Below are 20,502 nucleotides of genomic sequence, written 5' to 3' on the forward strand. Positions count from 1 at the left end.
TAGGTACAGGAATGCTCTACCCGACTCTAAGCACTTTCTTTAGTGAGTTAAGGTACGGGAATGTGCTACCCGACTCTTACAAACACTTATAACTTAACTAAAATATGTATTGTATTTTTTAACGTGACTAAGAACACTGAGAACGCCGCTGACAACTCTAACATTTTGTAGGATAGCCAAATAACAGATTTTGGTAATCAACAGGTATCTGCTTACCTTTGTATGTATGTAGGGCACCCTGGTTTAGTTGTCAGTGGTATCGAAGTGTCCTCCCCTGGACTGAATTTCCTTCCGCTGGCTGCCAGTGGTCCTTCTAGAGACCAGCACTCATCACGTCGGGGTCACCAGAATTGTAGGAGCAAACACAGTGGTGGTGGCTTAAAGCCCACCTCCGCTCCGCGCCGTCCGTTAGAAGAGCCTGGTCAGATTTAATAAAAGAAGGAGTTCAAAACACTGGAATAAAAGTTATAACAATAATCTGATTTTAATGGCAAAAAACACCAATACAAGTTACAGAGTACCCCCTAACAAAGCACTCCGGGCTCCCCGCTCTACTTCCGTGCGATACAGATATCGGGACCAGCCAGTCAGAAACAGGGGGCATCGTGCATGAATAAATATCAGTATACATAGACCTATTTTGGGGGCAGTTTAGAAAGTTATTTTCAAATAGTTTAATGCTGTAGTGTGTCTGCTTGCACCGTTCATTAATGATATTACACAGTGGACATCAAAATTAAATAATTCCGTTTCAATGTCCATCAAAGTCACTCCAATAGGCCAAACTCCAAAATGTCTTCCTTAACGGAATAATTCCAATCCATCCAGTTTTTTCCACAATTTGTACACTTTTGAGACTTCTGAACTTTATTTACCCCTGTGGCGTTTCCATGTTCGTGCAGTCTTCATTGTTGCTTTGTCTGGATGCCGCTGCTCCTACACAAACTTTTCCTTCGGTTCTTCATCCAAAAGCAAGTTTTAAGAATGATGTAGTGACCATTAGTTTTTTGTCCTTTGTTTTTGATTCAGTCGTGGGGCTGACCGAGGAATAGACGCTTGTAGTTTGAGAGAAAAAATATAGAAATGTCCAGATGTGATTGAAAAGCAAGATTCCAAAAAAGGCAAAAAACAAATGGATATCATGGTCACTACACTCTGAATTGTAGTGGAGTAGAATTACAAAGTAACAATGAGCTGTATATATGTGGGTAAATATTATTGCTGCCCATTATGGACACAAGCAATTTTCACACATTTATTAATTATATGTTTTACATTTGATAACACCAATGTGTTTAATACTGGCAACTTCTAATTGGGGGAAAAACTAAAACGTTCCCATTAGAGACGTCCGATAGGACATTTTGCAAAACACCATAGCCAGCATAGTCTGCCGTGGTTTCGTTCCATTTCAAAGTACTGTTTGACGCTCGGCATAACCTTGGCGCACTGCCACTCCGACATCCAAATCCTAGAGCTTGAGGATTAATCACAGGGTTTTCAAGCATAGGGACTGTAGTCCCAAATAATAGCTGAGGATTATGGGTAGTGTAGTGTCTTCGGCCATCCTAAACTCCGAAATCTTTCGGATTTCATATCGCGTTAACACCATATCCCAACGTGCATTGCGGCTAAAACATCCAACCACCGAGCTTAAACCATAGCTGAGGATCTTGGGTAATCAGTTCAGTGGGTGTGTATTGCAATGATGCTCGCAATGTCCCTAAGAGGCCTACGTCTGACGGATGCCCAAAAAGCCAGAGATTAGAGAATAAAAAAAAAAAAAAAAAACAAGGATAATTGTGTGTTATTGTTGAGTAAATAACAGTGTGTTATTCAGAGAAGAATAACAAATTAGAAGGAAAAAAAGATTTAAAAAATACAGATTTCAGTAATCTGAGGCTCTGAGCCCCATTTATTTTCCTCACTGACGGCAAAAAAAGTCAGACATTATACGATTTAAAATAAAAACAATAATCGTGGCTTGATATTGAGTAAGAAAATGTTTTTATGAACCCCACAGCTTCCGGTCTTCCACGACCCGACCGGACAAAAAGACGTGGTGCAGGCACAAAACACACTACCAATAGAATTACATTGCTTTTAAAATCGTTCTGTATGACATGAAAAAAAGGGGGAAATCGTGTTGGTGAACGCGAATCAATAGATTAAATGTCGTGACTATAACACGAAATGCCGTGAGACTGGGTTGGATCACAGAGACCGACGTGAAGCGGAGGGATCTTGATCGGATGGGTTTTTTTTATGTTGATGTTCCCGCATCACTGTGGTGCTCCCGTGCCATGCAAGTTCGATTTTACACAGTTTTTAGGTAACACACTTTTTACTGTTGTTTAAAGTGAAGTGCTCCCACGCTGTTGAAGATTTTAGTCGGACCGTGCTTCTCTACGCTTCCGCAATTTTTCGAATGTTTTTTTTCTTAGAGTGACGTAGCTTCGCAAACAGAGAGTAACAACATAGACCCAACGAATCGACGACTGAATTACTTGGCAACTAATTTGGTCATCGATTTTAATAGATTAAGTTGATTAGTTGTTGCGTCCCTAATGAGCAGGATGGATACTCGATGTTTCGATTTTCACCATACTGTCAAGAGTGCACTTAGATGTAGGTACAGCAGGACTCAACCTCCTATTAGACAACAATAATAACTCTGAGCATTGTGAAAAGAAAAGAGTCTGAGAACCTGAACACACCCCGACACACAACTTGTCTATTAAAGACAGATGGTGGAAGACGAAAGGCTGAACGCAGAGGGGAAACATGAAAAAGAAGACCATAGTGTGAGACACACCTTCAATGGAAGGTTTAATAAACCTCGCTGTCGGATGTTTCTGGTGTCAGTTTCATGATTTCTGGTGCTGAACCGGTTCTTCTCTGTAGCACCACTTGTGTTTCCACCGCTCAGAGCCAGACTGGTGCTGCCGCTGCTGCGTCATGACATCACCGTTTACGTCGGTTTACGTTTCTCCCAATCTCCGCTCACAACAACAACAACAATGGAGGATTGCTTCGGGCCGATGATCGTGTTTCTTTTAATCATAGGAAGCCAGATTAAATTAAATAACTACTTCTCAACCCTTATACTTTTCTCCAGAGTGCCGTGGTTCATTGTTTATTAATGTGGTTCAGCGGCATTTACCGACCATTGCAGTGCTGCTCGTCCACCGGAGTTTAGTCTACCGTTAACCCACTGCACCGTCCGCTGGAAAGTATTCACTGTCTGACACAAGCAGCTGATAAATATCCCACCCCCCTATAAGTGAATGTGTTTCAGTACGAATTGACGCTATTTGGCATCACAACGCTGTTATGAAAGTTTCTCTGATGTAAAATGGATGATGTTAGCATAGCAACCTAAGCTAATCTGACTATGACTACTTGTTGATATCCTATTGTGGCATAAGCCATTTTCTACAGGCACATTTGACCGGCGTATTTTTCAAAACAACAGGAAAACGTCTGCCTGGCCTGCTCTCCACAATGATCAATAACAGCGAACGGATGGTCAAAGTAAGGTAAAAATAAACAGAATCACACGAGGCCTGGTTAGTGTTGCCTGCAGGACCGGCTCTAGACAATTTGCAGCCCTAGGCCAGATTTTAGCTGGCGCCCCAGCCAGAGAATCGTACAGTAGTAAAGATAAAGATCAATAGAGTATCCAAGGAATACACAATAGAATGGGGGATGGACGTCACATCCTCTAGGGGGGTCCGGGGTATGCCCCCCCCGGGCAGATTTTTTGAACATTTTAAAGTAAAATGCTTCAATCTGGTGCACTTTGAGCAGAATTACTACTAGATCTAGTGGGTACAACTCTAGAACACCCATATGAAAAAGATTGGTTTACATTTTATATAGCCAATAACAAATAAATGTATTTTATTTTTGTTATATCTTATTTTACCTAGATAACATTTATTTATTCATGCATATTTTTTTTTCTCTCCAGTTTTAAACGATATCTTTGGTTTCCTGTCCTATAGTATACATTGGAATGATTTCAAACCTGTTTATCCCAATAATTATAAAGGAGTGCCTTGGAAATATGTGTTTACATAAATTGTGATCAAAACGTTTCAGACCCACTGAGATAACTTAGACTAAAGTTAACTATCTAAACACTCAGAGAGTCCTTTACCTCACTGAGCTGTAGTTATCAGCCTCTCAGTCTGACTGGAGAGGACTCTCCCTCCACATTATTGTAGAAACATCTTCTTCTTATATCCGTTAGAGCAGCTAGCACCAGATTCTAATAACTACAGCGCAGGTACCGGTGCACCCTCCCTCTCTCCCACGCTCACTCGCCCTTTGGCTGTGAGCTGCTGGCGCCAGATAAGCCAACATCCCCCACGGTGCTTAGGTGCGGCTCCGCTGCGGTGGAAACAGGAAGAACCAAAGCTTAATCAGGCTCTAGCCCGGAACTGGCTCTGGAACCGGTTTGGTGGAAAAGGGACAAAGGACAATCTTAGCTTAGCTCAGCATAAACACTCTCTTGCACTTTATGTGGCTCTTTTATCTTCTCTTGCACTTTATATGTCGTAGCTGCTACATTGTACTGCCATGTGGTTAATGCTTGTATATGCTACTCATGCTATTCCTGCATATCATGTATATATTTTTGCTATGTATATAAATGTCATGTTCTTAAATGTTGTATGTGAGAGACTACGGATGGAAAATGAGCTAAAAGCTCAAATCCGGCATATTTACATTTTGAAGCATTATTTGTTAAAAATATTCATAAATTTGCATTGTCCCTCTTCAAATAAACGATTAAATTAAATTAAATGGAAGCACAGTCAAAGTCTAGGGGGAAACTGTTAGCCTATCTTAGCACAAAGACTGCTTGTCTTTTCAGTGTCCGAGGCGCAGTATTACGATTTAACCGCGGCTCCAGACTACGAGGACTACAACGCCACGTTTGAGTACAGCTTCTACAGTAAGTCACATAATTTCCACCATATAACATTATCATGTGACACACAAATAGGGAAAGATTGTTTTAGATGTTTGCTAAAATATGATGCAGATGAAAGATTTTAAAGGAGGTGTTGCTGTGGTGCGTTCAGGTAACACCAGCATGGAGGACCTGGACAAGTTCAGTGAGCGGTTCATCGAAAAGGAGGGCGAGGAAGGGGAGGACATGGGGGTGCAGCAGCAGGAACAGGATGTGACTGTAACCATGGCAACTACCCGAGTCACCACGGAGCAGGGTTGGCAGGAACAGGATGTGACTGTAACCACGGCAACTACCAGAGTAATCATGGAGCAGGGATGGCAGGAACAGGATGTGACTGTAACCACGGCAACTACCCGAGTAACCACTGAGCAGGGTTGGGTCAAAGGTCGTAATGCCGCATCACTCCCTGTTTCTCTGGTGAGAACCAGCTGACCTCTTTATACTGGACTGTGTAACCTTAAACCAAAGTTAAACTCAGTCAAACCAGGTGGGACATAACCTCAGATAAACTAGGTTCAGTTAAACCGAAGTTAAACTTCAGTTGAACCTAAGTTCAGCCAACTTTCATTGAACCAATTGAGCCCCGAGCCTGTTTTTCAGGCCTCAGGCTGGAAAACGACATTCCCAGAACAATTGACTATATCTTCACTTCTAAAAGGGGTAAATTAATAATATTTATTCTCAAAGCAATGATAAACCTGTGAGTTGGGTGTAGAAAAGTCAGAATCAATATTGATTTTTTTATTTTAAAGTCAATTCAGATTGAACACAGTAAAAACATGTAAATGATAGTGTCTGTCCAAAATAAAAACATTACTTATAGTGAAAACCACCATTGAATGATGGGATAGTATACTAAAAGCTTTAGGAATCCACACTATAACATAAGTACCCTGTATCAAGATTGATGCAAAATAAGTGACATTTTACCTTTTTAGAGAGAATTAGAAAAAGAAAACACTTCTGGGGTAATTTGGCTGTATTTTTCATATCTCTGGCCCCCGTCGGTCGATTTTGATAATTGACACCTCTTTTTAACCGTTAGAGCCAATATAATCGAGGGGAAGTTCCTAAAATCCATCTAAACTTTAGAAGAAGGATTATCGTCACATTAAACTATTTTAGAAGCTAATATGAAATCTCCGTTATTGACATAAAAATGGAATGATGGATTATTATTATCATTTCAAAGTGACACAGACACGTTGGATTAATTTAGGGATTAACCTTCAGCAGCGTTGTTATAGTTTTAATGCCAGTGAACACAACTTTTGATCAGAACACAGCAACGGTAAGACTTGTTAAGTGGATATGACACATTCATAGTTTTATTTATTATATGTTAAGAAGCCCTCAGACGCTGTTTCTTGCAAGATGTTGCGTTTTGCGTTTTTGGGTTTAACTGGTTTTAAACCTCTGTTGAGTCAGGTATGACACAACCTCAGATAAACTAGGTTCAGTTAAACCTCAGTTAAATAAGTTAAACTTTACTTTAGCCATAGTGAAATCTCAGTTAACCCTCTGAAACCCACAAGCTGCTGGTGGGTTTGAAACGCAATATCTCTTCATGTAAGAATCATGTGTAATGAACGTCAGGAATATAAAACAACTAGATTTGGAAAAGTTGTGTTTATTCAGAATCACTTTTGTAGTAAATCCCCCTGCCTTTTTTGGTCTTGTGGAGGCGGGGCTTAGCCTCCACCTACCAGGCAACACCTGATGCTACTTAAGGCCTGTAATCAGCAGTGCTCAGACTCTCTCCCATGTCTGCAGCAGCTGGCTGATCCCCATGTGCTCTCTTCACATGCTGAACATTGATGCATATTTTGAGTAAGTTGTGATGATGTTTATTTGTGGCTTATTCTTATCCAGCAAAGCAATTTTGATTGTTGTACCAGAGCATTTTAGCCCTTCCTGATTTCTATTTGTGTTTTATGTGTAGCCCTAAAATCATCACCATCACCTTCACCATCTACAGAGATGGTCTACTGCAGGGATGGGCAACTTGGATGGTGGTGGGGGCCACATCATTTATGTACTGGCCACCAGGGGGCCGCATATTCACTTGGAACACACACACACACAAATTCCATGTATTGTATGTAATTATTAAACAATATACTAAGTCTGAAATCTTCATTGACATTTTACAATCTTTCAGGGAACATCCTCTAATAAGCTCACCAAACAAATATCAGTTCACAGAAATGCTATTTAATTTTTACAAGTGGCATGTTTGCATTGAACAGGTTATTGTCTCTGCTGTTCCTCAGTGCCGCTCCCCCTCCCTCACCCTGAAATTATGAAGGAAAAGCGTATAGTAATCATAGATAACACGGCAGGGTCCGTCAAAGTTTGTTTTCATCTGATTTCAAATAAACAAAGTCTTGGTTTTTTGAATATTAAACTTGTTTTGCCAAATTCAGATGATCAATACAACTTTTAAGCTTGTAGAGGCATAATTACAAGCGGTAACTTAACGTCAGAGCAGGCATAACAACAGTCGGTGTTTCTTGTGAGTGTTTCTCCGGGAAACAAAGACAATACACACAAACGCGTCACTCTATGCCCATCCCCCCTTAGGGCTACAGGTCACGGGTTGAGGGACCCTCCTTCCCCCAACTTCAGCAAGGAAGACCCCCACGACTATGCAATGCTTAAGATGGCTCTAACCAACCTCCTACCTGCTTGGGAAACCGAAGTCTACAAGTACCACATTATTTTTGGACCATCTTAAGGTACCCTCGGCCAGACACATTGCATTAGCCCAGTGTTTCTCAAACTTTTTCATAGCAAGGACCACTTAACCAATAAAAAAACACTCGCGGACCACCTAACTCCACAAATATCCAAAGACACGTTGTGTTTCTAGAACAGATTACAAATCGCCTGAAAATGGTATAAACAAGTGGCAACATGTGTGATGAAGGTGTTGCGCTGGGCTATATCATGTGATTGAAAGTCAAACTTAAGCTCGCTCCATTGCGAAGATATTCCCGCGAGAGTGCGGAAAACTTAAATTAATTAATTTTGTTAAAATGTGAAATTTTACCAATATACTCACGGACCACTAGGGAGCGCTCGCGGACCACCAGTGGACCACACTTTGAGAAGCACTGCATTAGCCTATGCACATGACCCACAACCCTTTACTAAATCTTTAGCTGCTTTAGACCTTCAGTTTGGCCAACCACACCATTTAGTAATGAGAGAGATATCCACTGTACTACACCTGCCCAGAATCCAAGCTGGCAATTCTAAAGCCATTCACAGCTTTGCAGTTAGAGTCCAATCCCTAATGGGTATGCTGCAAGCAATGGGACAGAGTGCAAGAGCAGCTGAGCTCTCATGTTCTTCTCATGTTCAACAACTTCTTAGTAAGCTGCCTGCTGACTCGGTTGCCAACTTTATACGCCAGGCATCCTCAAAGTCCGGACTCTGGTCCGGATCCGGACCGAACCACAACTATCTTTGGACTCTGAGCAAATTATACTTTTCATATGCGAGACATCGCCACAACGCAACGAGTCAAAATGTTCCGCTATGTTCAACAACAAACAGCGCTCTGCATGTCCGACTGTTCCACTGTCTGTGTGTGTCTGTCAACGCATAGGTCCAATCACATTAAGCATCCCGTCAGCGTTTTTTCCCCCCACCAACAGTCTGCGAATCAGAGGCACAGTAGGGCGGGTCTTCGCGGAATGCGGGTGGGAAAAATGCTTGTGTTTAAAAAAAAAAAAAAAAAGTCAGAGCGAGAGTTAACAGCTCATCTAGTTGCATCTGTACTGTAGCTAGTAGCCTAGTTTCACCTATTGGGGTGGCATGAGGGGGCAACTGCTACCCTCAAAATAGGCCTTGCCACCCCAACTGCCACCCGAGTTGGCAGCTTTGTTTTGAAAGAAAAGTTGTGGGTCATCGGACATTTATGAGAGAAAGTCTCTAATGTCCGAGTACAAGTGAATGCAGCACAAGACGCACGCCTTGTAACCCCTCCCCCGGCCCTGGCGCGAGCGTGGAAATATGATGGGCGGAGATTTCATTTGAAATCGGTACGGCGCAAAACGAGAAGCATTCGGACCCAAGTACTGAAGGAATTAGGTATTTGCGGTCTGCAATGACACAGAAGAGCCTGTCAGGTTGGCTGTACTCAGCATTGAATCAAAACGCACTAAAGCGTTTTGCTGAACAAGATGGTAATCGCCGCATTTAGCTTTGATAGACATGTCAACTTGATGCTCTGCTCACGGATGAGCATACAAAACTGTTAATATGATGACCTTAGGTGTGTAAATATATGTTTTTATTTGTGGGGGTCTGCCCCCAAATAACTGTTTTAAGTCCTGCGAAAGTCAAATAAGACGGTGTGTAAAACTACACTGCCCAGTCAAAAGAATGTAACCACTTTGATTGAACTAGGCCAGTAGGTAAGGGCTTTCCACTGGATCATAACTGAAGTATAAAATAATGCATGACTGAAGTGATGGAGACCATGTGTGAAGGCAAACTAAAAGAGGAAATAACAGGTCAAATCAAGCAAATCCCCCTCTCAGATTCCACGGCAACCAGAAGAACATAAACACTGGCTGGTGATTTGATGAATCAGCTTTGTGATGGAATACAAAAAGCACAGTGCAATTCCTTAGCTGTGGATGAGTCCACTGACAATGCTCAGTTGCTGATGTTAGTGAGTTTTTATGATGAGGCAAAGGGGGAGTTTGTTTGAAGATGTTGGGCCTGACGAACCTCAGTGGACACACAAGGGGGCAAGAAATTTATAAAGCAATAATGGGAATGCTGAATGAAAGAGGGTGCAGCTGCCTTTATTCATAACTGCAGCTCTTACACTGCGACTCTGAGGGATCGAGCACAGACACAATAACAATGAAAACTGCTGCATACAGATTATTTTTGTTTTTGCAACCTCGTGTTAAGAATCTTGTTGTAATTGTTTAAAAGTTTGAATGACCGTAATAAACTGACCTTTGTCTTATTGAAAAAAAAATGTTGGACCTTTTAAGATTTGTATTTGAGTACCCCTGTTATACGCTATGCTTGTTCAGTCCTTCGAGTTACCCACTACACCTTGGAGGGTTTCGCTACATGGCTCTAGGGTGAAGCAGAGTGTCAGTCTGTGGCAGCTCAAGTCAAGGATTTGAATCCGGAACCCCAACCTAGAAGGTTAGCGCCAGGATATGCCCCTACAACCGCCACTATACTACACTTTCCCCAACCACTGTGTCGCATCCCATGTAGGAAACCCTCGGCAAAACCCCAGAGCCTGTCCATACTGTCACTTGCATAACCATTCAATAATCAGATGCAAAGAGCTGAGTACAGAGGACGTAAAAGCCTGGATCAAACGGGAGAAGAGGTGCTGGAGGTGCGGGGGATCACACATGGCCCTACAATGTATAACAAGAAGCCCATGCCACTTTGCAACGGGAAACCCTCAGTCCAGTTCCCCCCAAGTCCTATTAAAGGTAGTCAAGGTAATACTACGACATAAACATCAGACCTTAGTTACTTATGCTATTTTGGATGATGGTTCCAAGCGCACGATGCTCCTACCATCAGCTCGTAAACAGCTGGGGCTTGCAGAGCTCAAAGAACACCTGGTTGTGCGCAACATCAGGCAGAAAACTGAAGCATTAGATGGAGCCGCTTCCAATCCCCAGAAAACATTCCTCATTAAAGACGCATTCACCTCTGACAAACTTTCAGTTGCTCACCAGAGTTATCCTGTAGATAAACCAAAGAAACGCTATTGCCACCTACAAGGCCTTCCCCTTTCCTCATTCTCCAAAGTACAGCCTCTCCTACTAATAGGCGCAGATAACTCTCACCTCATTACCCCAACCAAAAGAGTCTTTCGGCCCACAGGGGGCACCAATAGCCATCCACACCCAGCTAGGGTGGACACTCCAAGGGCCCTCCCCTATTTAGGAGCCATCAGACGCCCCCCAGATTCTCTTCACCTCCACTCGAACCCCCTATGCCGAACTCAGTCATCAGGTAAAAAAACTATGGCAGATGGATGTCCTCCCCTTACAGAGCGAGAAATTAAGCACCAGATCCAAACAGGACAAAGAAGCTACAAGCCCCTAAAGAGTCAGTTATGCCTCTCCTACGTCAGACGGAACGCCGTCTAGAAAAGAACCAGGAGGTGCTCAACACTGTTTTGATAGAGATCGAAGGAATCCTCAACTCAAAACCTCTTGGCTATGTTTCTTCAGAACTAGCTGATCCTGACCCTGTGACCCCAAAACCTGCTCCTCATGGGGCAGCGGGATGCCTCCCTTACCCAGAGCAGTATCAGTTAGAATGATCAAATGCGTTCTCATATTTGAGGGGCGGCTGTAGTCAATGATCAACTATTAATGTGAGGCGGATCTCTGCCAGCATCAACACACTGACTCTCTTTATCTTTAAATCAAAACGTTTAAAGGAGACATGTCATGGCCATTTCCACTGATCATAATTGGATTGTTGAGGTCTCTTAGAATAGATATACAGTATATTGTGCAATTTTCGAAACTCACATTGGTTTCTCATACAGCATCTCTGTAAACTACGTGTATTCACTGAATTTCACTCTCTGCCTTTAACGGCTCGTTGTAGCTCCAATAGCTCCAGCCCCCATCAATCAATCAATCAATCAATGTTTATTTATATAGCCCAATATCACAAATGTTACATTTGTCTTAGTGGTCTTCACAGTTTGTACAGAATATCAGTATGACAATACGATACCCTCTGTCCTTGACCCTCATATCGTACAAGGAAAAACTTTCAGAGAAAACCCCACAGTTTAAAGGGAAAAATGGGAGAAACCTCAGGGATAGCAACAGAGGAGGGATCCCTCTCCCAGGACGGACAGACGTGCAATAGATGCTGTGTGTAAATCGAAAAGATAATACATTTACCCTCTCTGTGAGCACAGTGTGCTCTGATTGGTTGGGACGTTGTGAATCGCGCTGAGCTCCGTGGAGGTGTTGTTTCCTTGTTTAGCGTTTAGCAATACACAGCCAAACTCATCCTGAGCACACACAAACTCACAGCGGAAGTAAAAACAATAAGTGTGGCTTGATATTGAGTAAGAAAAAAGTTGATGAGACGCTGTGAGAATGGGTCTGCAGAGAGAATTTCGCCGTGATCCTAACTGTCTGTTATCAGCCTGCAGCCAGGGAGGAGAAATCAGCAGAGCTGCCTGCACTGTGTATGTGGAAGTCCGTGGATTGGTCAATTTGGACCAATCAGCGGGGACTTAATGTAACGGCTCCGCGGACGTAACGTAACGGCTCCACGGATTGGTCCATTTCGTTCCGGGTACGGGTTGACATCATGCGTACCCGGAAGAATCAAATGGACAATGACGTATCTCCAACGAGGTGTTTTGGAGAGGTATTATCTGTGTTAGACTTTTACTCGCTACAGGGTGTACTTTGAGGGTTTGTGACTCTGCAGACCGTTTACATGCATAAAAACCTTTATAACACCGAGGGGACGGGTAATAACCGGAAAAGCATGACATGTCTCCTTTAGAGCGCGTTCACACCTGCCTTGTATAGTCCGGTTGAATCGAACCCTGGTGCGTTTAGCCGCTTGGTGCGGTTCATTTGGGTCGGTGTGAACACAGTCCGAGACCTCTTAAGTGAACTAAACAACCGGACTCTGGTCCGCTAAAATAGGTGGTCTCGGAGCGCTTGCTTGTGAACTCTGGACCGGTTCATTGCTGGTGTGAACGCAATCCGCACCAAAACATAGGAAGCGCAGTATTTACGTGTCACAAGAATGCGGATATCTTCAACGAAGCGGAGGGATCTAGATCGGCATGAAGGTGTTCTTTTCCCCATAATGACCAAGTCGCTGCACATTATCCTGCTTATTACATGGCCACATTCTCAACAAACATGACTCCCAATATTAATTTAAATGCTTTTATGGATTTAGAAAATGATTTTATTGATTTAAAAATAGTTGTATGTATTGATTTAAATTGACATGCATTCACTAAGAAAAATAATCCGTTGTTAGTGTTTGAACTAACGTAGCAACGGCAGGAACTGCTTCGATAGCGTTTTTGAGGAGCTTTTTGATTACAGATTTGAAAACATTCTTGCTTGCTTTTAAAAGTAGCACAATTCATTATGTCAAACCTTGGAAAGTATCTAGATATCCCTGCCCTAATGCCAAAGTAACTGGCAACTGAATATGTGTCGCCGTCTGATGTCTATGTCTGGACCGCTGCGTAAAAGGAGGGTTTCTGCCCGTTACTTCTCCGCTGTTTTCTTGTCGCTCTTGTCTTGTCAGTTAGAAAAGCAAACTGCATGCAGTTTGCTTTTCAGCCAAACTGTATACAGTTAAATCGAACGGACTTCTTTCTGCAGATGTGAGCGTCCTTAACAAAGGTCAATAAATCCTTGGCAGCGGTCTGTCTGTTCAGGATTAACAACGTGTCACGTGTTCTGAATTGACCAATCAGAATCGAGTATTCAACAAAGCCATGTAATAATGTTTTTTAACGGACGTTGTTTGATTATATAATCATATGCCAGGACCCTAGAGTCTGTTGATCTCCAGATTAACAGCATCATGAGAATAACCTGCCGAAAGTGCCGATGCTCCATGGCGGAGGCTCCGCTAGAAATTGCCGGGATTTGCGTTTTCACCCCCTTAATGTCTGACCAATGGTTGAACAGCATTTCCGAGCAGATGACTTGTGTTTAAAGTTTATAGTCCATTTGAGTTTTGCCCGTGTGAACGCAAACCGAACCTTCTGAAAAATAAAACAATGTAACAAACTGTGGTCTGGTGCGCACCAGAGAGCAGACTATTAGGTGTGAATACACCCTTAAACTCTGTATTAAAAAATATAATGTAGAAAACGATGCACCGATGGAGGACAAGTTCATGTAGAGGTTCACAGACTGAAAAACACCCAGAGGATTCTCTGTTTTAAAACTTCAAAGATTTTTCAATTTATATATTTTAGATTCACCGACATCATCTAGCAGCAAAATATGCAAATATTCATTTAGATACATTTCAACCACTACTAACTGAGTGTTTCACATGGAAAAAAACAAACCCATCCTAACAGATGAAATCTGCATTGATGAATATTAGACTTCATAACGAAATCAGGAGAACATACCAACCAATCTGTGTTGTATTAATGATACGAAGAGAAAGATAAAAGGGAATGAATCTCGTTCTCCTCACAATAATTATATAACACTTCAAGTTTTATTTCCCTGTGAATATAAATATGATCTCTGATGATGTGTTTAATATCTGTAGGAAATCTGGAAGCTCGTCTGGACTCTGATGATCCTGATCAGCCTGCAACACACACTGTGAGGACACACACACATCACCTGTCCGTCAAACTGTGTAGAGTCACTCTGTTGTTTCCCTAAAAAGAAAGAAGAAAACGAATGAATGGGGAAAGAAAAGTAAGAAAAAGGAAAGGAGGAGTAAGGAGAAGGTATAAACATAATAAAAGTAAGCTAGAATACATACTGTACAGTATATGTATATCTGCATCTCAATACATTTGTGGAAAAGTTAATTAATTAAATTAGATTTTTCAAGGTGGAACTCATATATTATATAGATTCATTTCACACAAAGTGAATTATTTTAAGGGTTTATTTGTATTAATCTTGATGATTACGGTTTACAGCTAACGAAAACCCCAAATTCAGAATCCCCGGAAATTTGAATATTAAATAAGTCCATTACAAACATGTACTTTAATACAGAAAGTATGTTCATGTTTCTGCTCTCAGTACTTGGTTTGGCCTCCTTAAGCATGAATTACCGCCTCCATGCCGTCAGCCTGTGGCTCTGCTGAGATGTGATGAAAGCCCAGGGTGCTTCAATAGCAGCCTTCTGCTCATCTGCGTCGTTGGATCTTGTGTCTCTCAACTTCCTCTTGACAAAACGGTGGGTTACGTATTGTAACCCTAGTTATATAAGCACAGGCGGAGCCCTCTACTGGACTCTATGGGTACTACTCATCAATGATACGTGAGCGTTCACACACTGAAGTTGTATAAACCTAGCTGGCTAATCAGGGCGAGCCTACCTGAATGTGCGCGCAGGCCCACAGTATATAAGGCGGCTAAGCCTCCTGTCTGTCATCCTACACCCTCTTCAGCGAGCGGCATAGGAAAGACAGGGCCCCTAGTAGAGGGGTCTGAGTGTTGCCCTGCTACGGTCACCACGAACCAGAAGGCAACTCGGGTGCACCGATAGAGCGGTCAGCTCGCAAACTCTCTTGGCAGAAGTCAAAGCAAGCAGCAAAGCTGTTTCTTTTTGCTTCTCTCTCTCTCTCTCTCTCTCTCTCTCTCTCTCTCTCTCTCTCTCTCTCTCTCTCTCTCTCTCTCTCTTAATGATAGCGCCTACAGGGAAGAGAGCTCCAGAGGCTCAACGGTTCTGTAACCGAAGTCTCGAGCACCAAAGGCAGTGGATTGTGCATTGTGCATTGCGTGGTGGAGACCTGCACCACTGGGCGCTGTCTCCTGACCCCCTGCAAAAAACGCTTCATAAGCGGTTGGCTAAAGACTGGTCTGCCGCCAAATCCCGCATGACAGGAGGAGATGGCTGCTGTATACATCTTGACTGTGGCATGAGCAAGCCCCTTGTCCACCAGTCGCTATAGCCAGTATAGAATAGAGCCTAATGTACCGGACAGAGGCTCTAGACTCCCTTCCTCCCACCACGTCTGTCCTCTGACAGAGTGGCACGTAGCCTGCCCTCCTTCTCGATGGGGCGTACACCTCGCTCTCGATGGGGGCGTACCCCTTGCTCTCGATGGGGGCTGCATTGAGCAAAATCCCCAGATACCCCATCTGCTGGGACTCCTCTTCTTCCAATTGACCAAAAACCCCTAACTTGGTTAAGTGTAAGATCAATTGGGCTATGTGGAACATCTGCCCATTCCCTGGACCTGGCCATGACTATGAGGTCGTTGAGATAAAATAAAACCCTCATGCCATGGTCGCGAAGCGGCTGACACGCTGTGGTCACACATTTGCTGAACGTGTGTGGGAACAGGGAGTAGCTGAACGGTAGTCTGTTGTACTCGTAGGCTATCTCCTGGAAGGCAAAACGCAAATACTTCCTGTGTTTTGGCTCTCTAGCAATTTCGACATGAAAGTATGCTTCCCTCAGGTCGATGGTTTGTGAACCAATCGCCCGGCTGTACCAGTTCCAGTGACTGTAGGAATCCCAACTACTTTGTCCTCTAACAGGCTGTGGTGGATCCCACCCTTGCTGCCTGGATAGTCTGTATAACTTTGTCAGACAGTCCACCCCTTCTCAGCCTGTCCCCCTCAGGAGCAGAGCCTGGAGAGGTTGGCCCAGAGTGGGTAACGCCCCTATTGCACCCGCTTCCTGAGACAGCGCCCCCGGAACTGAGGAACTGTCCAGGGCTGGCCTACCATCATCTGTGTCACTTCTGTGTACCACGGCGCCGAGCGGCGACCTGGGGCTACCAGAATGACCAACAATTGTTCTCGTCTCACCCCCTCCAGGATTGGGGGAATGAGACGCAGCGGTGGAAAGGCGTAGAGCAGTGATTCTCAAACTGGTTTCAATAATGTACCCCCTTTGAAAAAAAAATTCAGCCAAGTACCCCCTTGTGACAGTTTACTTATTTAGGTTCTTTGGGTGCCAGTCAGGTCTCTCTCCTGACGTTTCAGATTTGGCTAGTCAGTCAGTTTTAGTAAGTCTGCACAAAGGTGTATACATCTCACTGCAAACACCCAACATTGAATGACATCAGAAAATATAAGAAAGGACACAACTCAAAATTATAATCACAAATAGCAAGTGTATTTTTGAATACCCCACAAACAATCAAACAATTCGTCTTCCCACAGTTCAATGTTAAATCCAAAACGTTCCACTTCGGGTTTTCTTCGAAATAAATAAAACAGTAAATTTACCACGGGAGAATGTCAGTCATTTTTAGCAATCCAGTCGGTTTTGAAATTCCAGTCCTGGTTTTTAAGGTGGTTGGGAGAACCGGCTCCTTTCAGTTTTGTAAACAATAATCCGGGAACGTGAAGCGACAGAAGGGTATGATGACGATGAACGGTGGATCAGACAAACGGTAACACAGACTTTAAACGACCTAACTGCTGGTTTCTAAACAGATGAGCGTGTTGCTCCGCCGATCCCTCTTGCTGCACAAACCCACTTCCCCTTCCTGCTCCGTCTAAATAAATAGGGGGAAAAGGAAATGGAGGAGCCAACCAACAGCGAATCACTGGCTGGGTGGGCGTTACCTTGAGTGACTACCGGTGTTTATGTCACCCGTTGTTACACCCTGATCAGCGCAAAAAATATTTGTTAGGGGAAAAAAGCCGATATAAAGAGGTACAGTATGTGCTGCACGGACCATCAGTGTCTGATTTATTAAAACAACAACATTGTAAATGAGACATTACATTACATTGCATTTAGCTGACGCTTTTATCCAAAAAACTTAAATGCTAGATACATGGCCAACCAATTTTGACATCATGCAATAACACTAAGATGACTTTAGTTGCATTGAACTGATCTTTTTAATAAATTGTACTTACAATTTAGGGAGAAAAATAAGCTTGTGCTTCACTGAGGATCTTTGTCATTCTGACAGGGAGGCAACTGCAATTATTACACTTCGTGTTTTGAAATATGTGTAACTCTAGTCTATTAATATAAAACCCACACTGCTCAAACTTTGTTACTTTTCCTAAAATTGTTATATTTATCTATTTATTTTTTTCATTAACATAAAATAATCTCACGTACCCCCTGCAGTACTCCAACGTACCCCTAGGGGTCCGCATACCCCCATTTGAGAACCACTGGCGTGGAGCATGTAAATAGGATAGAATAGAGCCCTATGTACCGGACAGAGGCTCTAGACTCCCTTCCTCGCACCAACGTTGGAATCCCAACCACTTCCTGTAACAGGCTGTGGTTAATCCCGCCCTTGTTGCCTGGATAGTCTGTATAACCTTGTTAGACAGTCCAGCCCTTCTCAGCCTGTCTCTCTCAGGAGCCAAGCCTGGAGAGGTTGGCCCAGAGTGGGTAATGCCCTTATTGCACCTGCGGTGGAAAGGCATAGAGCAGCTATCTTGGCCATGGCTCGTGTGCAGACGTGTCCACCCCCAAGGGTGGATTGTCCTGCCGAGCCAGGGAGAACCACCATTTGTCTCCTGACATGAGGAGACATCCGGCCCCCTGTTCTCCAGTCCCGGAATGTGGGGGGCCTTTAGAGATAAAAACATTCTCTGAGGCCCACAACCACAGGTTCTCCACTGCGCTCAACAAGGCGGTGGAACTGACTCCGTCCTGCCTCTTGATGTAAGCCACTGTGGTGCGGTTGTCGCTCCTCACCAGCACGTTTGCCCTGTAGTAAGGGTTTGAAGTGCTGTAGGACCAGTACTACTGCCCGTAGCTCTAGAAGGTTGATGTGCAGAGTTTCTGTCAGAGGCCAGCCACCACCTATAGCTCTCTCTAGGCAGGTACCACCCCATCCTGTCACGGATGGTTCTGTGAACACCCTGATGTAGGAGGTCACCCACCCCAGTGGAGTTTCCCTCCGCAGATGCTTTGGGGACCCCCAGTATCGGAGGTTGCCCTCCACTGAGGGGAGGGGGGAGGGTGGTTACCAGACGTTGTTTATGCCTCTTGGGATCCAAACGAAGGACGGCAAATCACCTCTGCAGGCGATGCACTGATAAAAACGATTTGCTCGAGTAAATAATACTATGATTATGTGTTTAAATTATACAAGAAATTACTAATAATTTTATTTTTCTCAAAATCTCTCCTATTATTTAATGTGTTACTTGAATTTATGGAGTAATTTTGTATCTTCATTTTGATAAGTACATTTAAATCATAGCACCAAGTAAATGTTAACTAAATTAATGTGTTGACCTACAACCTGTGAAAAGCTAGTAAAATGCATGGCATTTGTTTGTGTCGGCTGCCCTTAAAGGCAATGTGAGCGTCCATTCCCATTGGATAACGGAGAATTGTACACCCGGAAGTAAGTATTCCCCTTACTGTCGATTGATTTTACAGTGATATCTGCACTACTCATCGAATTAAAAAAAACTGATTATCCTTGTTAATTACACAACATTGATTGGTTTAAATTGTGTGCAATGCTTTTGTATTTTTCCCCTTCGATTCGGAGAAACAAATATTTTTTCGGAGTAAAGGAGGGCAGAAGACACTGTTAGGGTTTAGGATTTAGGGTTAGCGAAAGACATGTTAGGGTTAGGGTTTAACCTGACTGGTTTTCGGACCCCCCCAGACCCCCCAATAAAGCAAAACTGCACGTTTCAGAGTGGACTTTTATTCTGGCCAGCCTAAGGCACACCTGTGCAATAATCATGCTGTCTAATCAGCATCTTGATATGCCACACCTGTGAGGTGGGATGGATTATCTCGGCAAAGGAGAAGTGCTCACTATCACAGATTTTTTCAGATTTTTGAACAATATTTGAGAGAAATGGTTATTTTGTGTATATAGAAAATGTTTTAGATCTTTGAGTTCATCTCATGAAAAATGGGAGCAAAAAAATAAGTGTTGCGTTTATATTTTTTTTCAGTGTAATTACAAAAAACACCATAAAAAAAAAAAAAGCTCCTTACTTTTTATTTGACTCAAGATTTCTGAGAAGATCTTGTGATTTCTTTCAATGGATGTTAGACTCTTTAGATTATTGTGATGAAGTGTGCGGCCTCTAGGCGGCACTGGCAGACATCAGACACATTTTAAATCACAAAATAATTATAATGAATTATTATTATTATTGCAGTCAGTGACATCATCAAGGTAATTATTATCACACTTTTTAACCCTTATTGATGTTTAGAGAAAACTAATCAGAGTTTTCTGTTTTTTCTGTTTGCAGCTGATGTCAGTGGTCCTGCAGGGGGTCACTGTCCCCCGATTACCTTTGACCTCTGCAGAGGAGCCATGCTCCCTTCAGCCAATCGCAGTTCACAGACTCTTTGTATTCTTAGAACACTTTTTCACTTTTTCACTTTCATAATAAACTTTCAAAATAAACGTGGATTTGTGGATTTGTTTTTCGGGGTTCAGGTGTTTTGTTTGATTTTAAATAAACAAAGTCTTGGCTTTCAGAATATGAAACTTTTATTTTCAAAATCACACGATAAATAAATGTTTGAAGCTTGTAAAGGGAAGATGAAAGCTCTCCCTCACCACTCTGCTGTTCCACAGCGCCCCCTCCCTCCGCTGAAATTATGAATGTAAGGCGTATAGTAATCATCATAGATAACACAGCAGGGTCCGTTACAGTTTGTTTTCATCTGATTTAAATTCAACAAAGTCTTGGCTTTCAGAATGTTAAACTTGTTTCGGCAAATTCAGATGATAAATACAACTTTGAAGCTTGTAACGGCATAATTACAAGCGGAGAACGGAGTAACTTTACGTCACAGCAGGCATAACAACAGCCGGTGTTTCTCGTGAGTGT

General features: G+C 42.9%; 1 protein-coding gene across 1 annotated transcript in view; it reads left to right on the forward strand.

The window, feature by feature from the left end:
* LOC307023316 (uncharacterized protein) overlaps nt 1–20,072 on the forward strand; it is a 62,905-nt gene extending 42,833 nt beyond the window's left edge. Inside the window, exons 2-5 of the mRNA XM_079656523.1 lie at nt 4,883–4,963; nt 5,094–5,401; nt 14,285–14,340; nt 19,915–20,072. Coding sequence (XP_079512649.1) covers nt 4,883–4,963; nt 5,094–5,401; nt 14,285–14,340; nt 19,915–19,918 — 449 coding nt within the window. The 3' untranslated portion in view covers nt 19,919–20,072. The remainder of the gene's footprint in view (nt 1–4,882; nt 4,964–5,093; nt 5,402–14,284; nt 14,341–19,914) is intronic.
* The last annotated feature ends 430 nt before the right edge of the window (nt 20,073–20,502 follow it).

Source organism: Notothenia rossii (genome assembly GCF_949606895.1).
Source record: "Notothenia rossii genome assembly, chromosome: 10".
Lineage (NCBI taxonomy): Eukaryota > Metazoa > Chordata > Actinopteri > Perciformes > Nototheniidae > Notothenia > Notothenia rossii.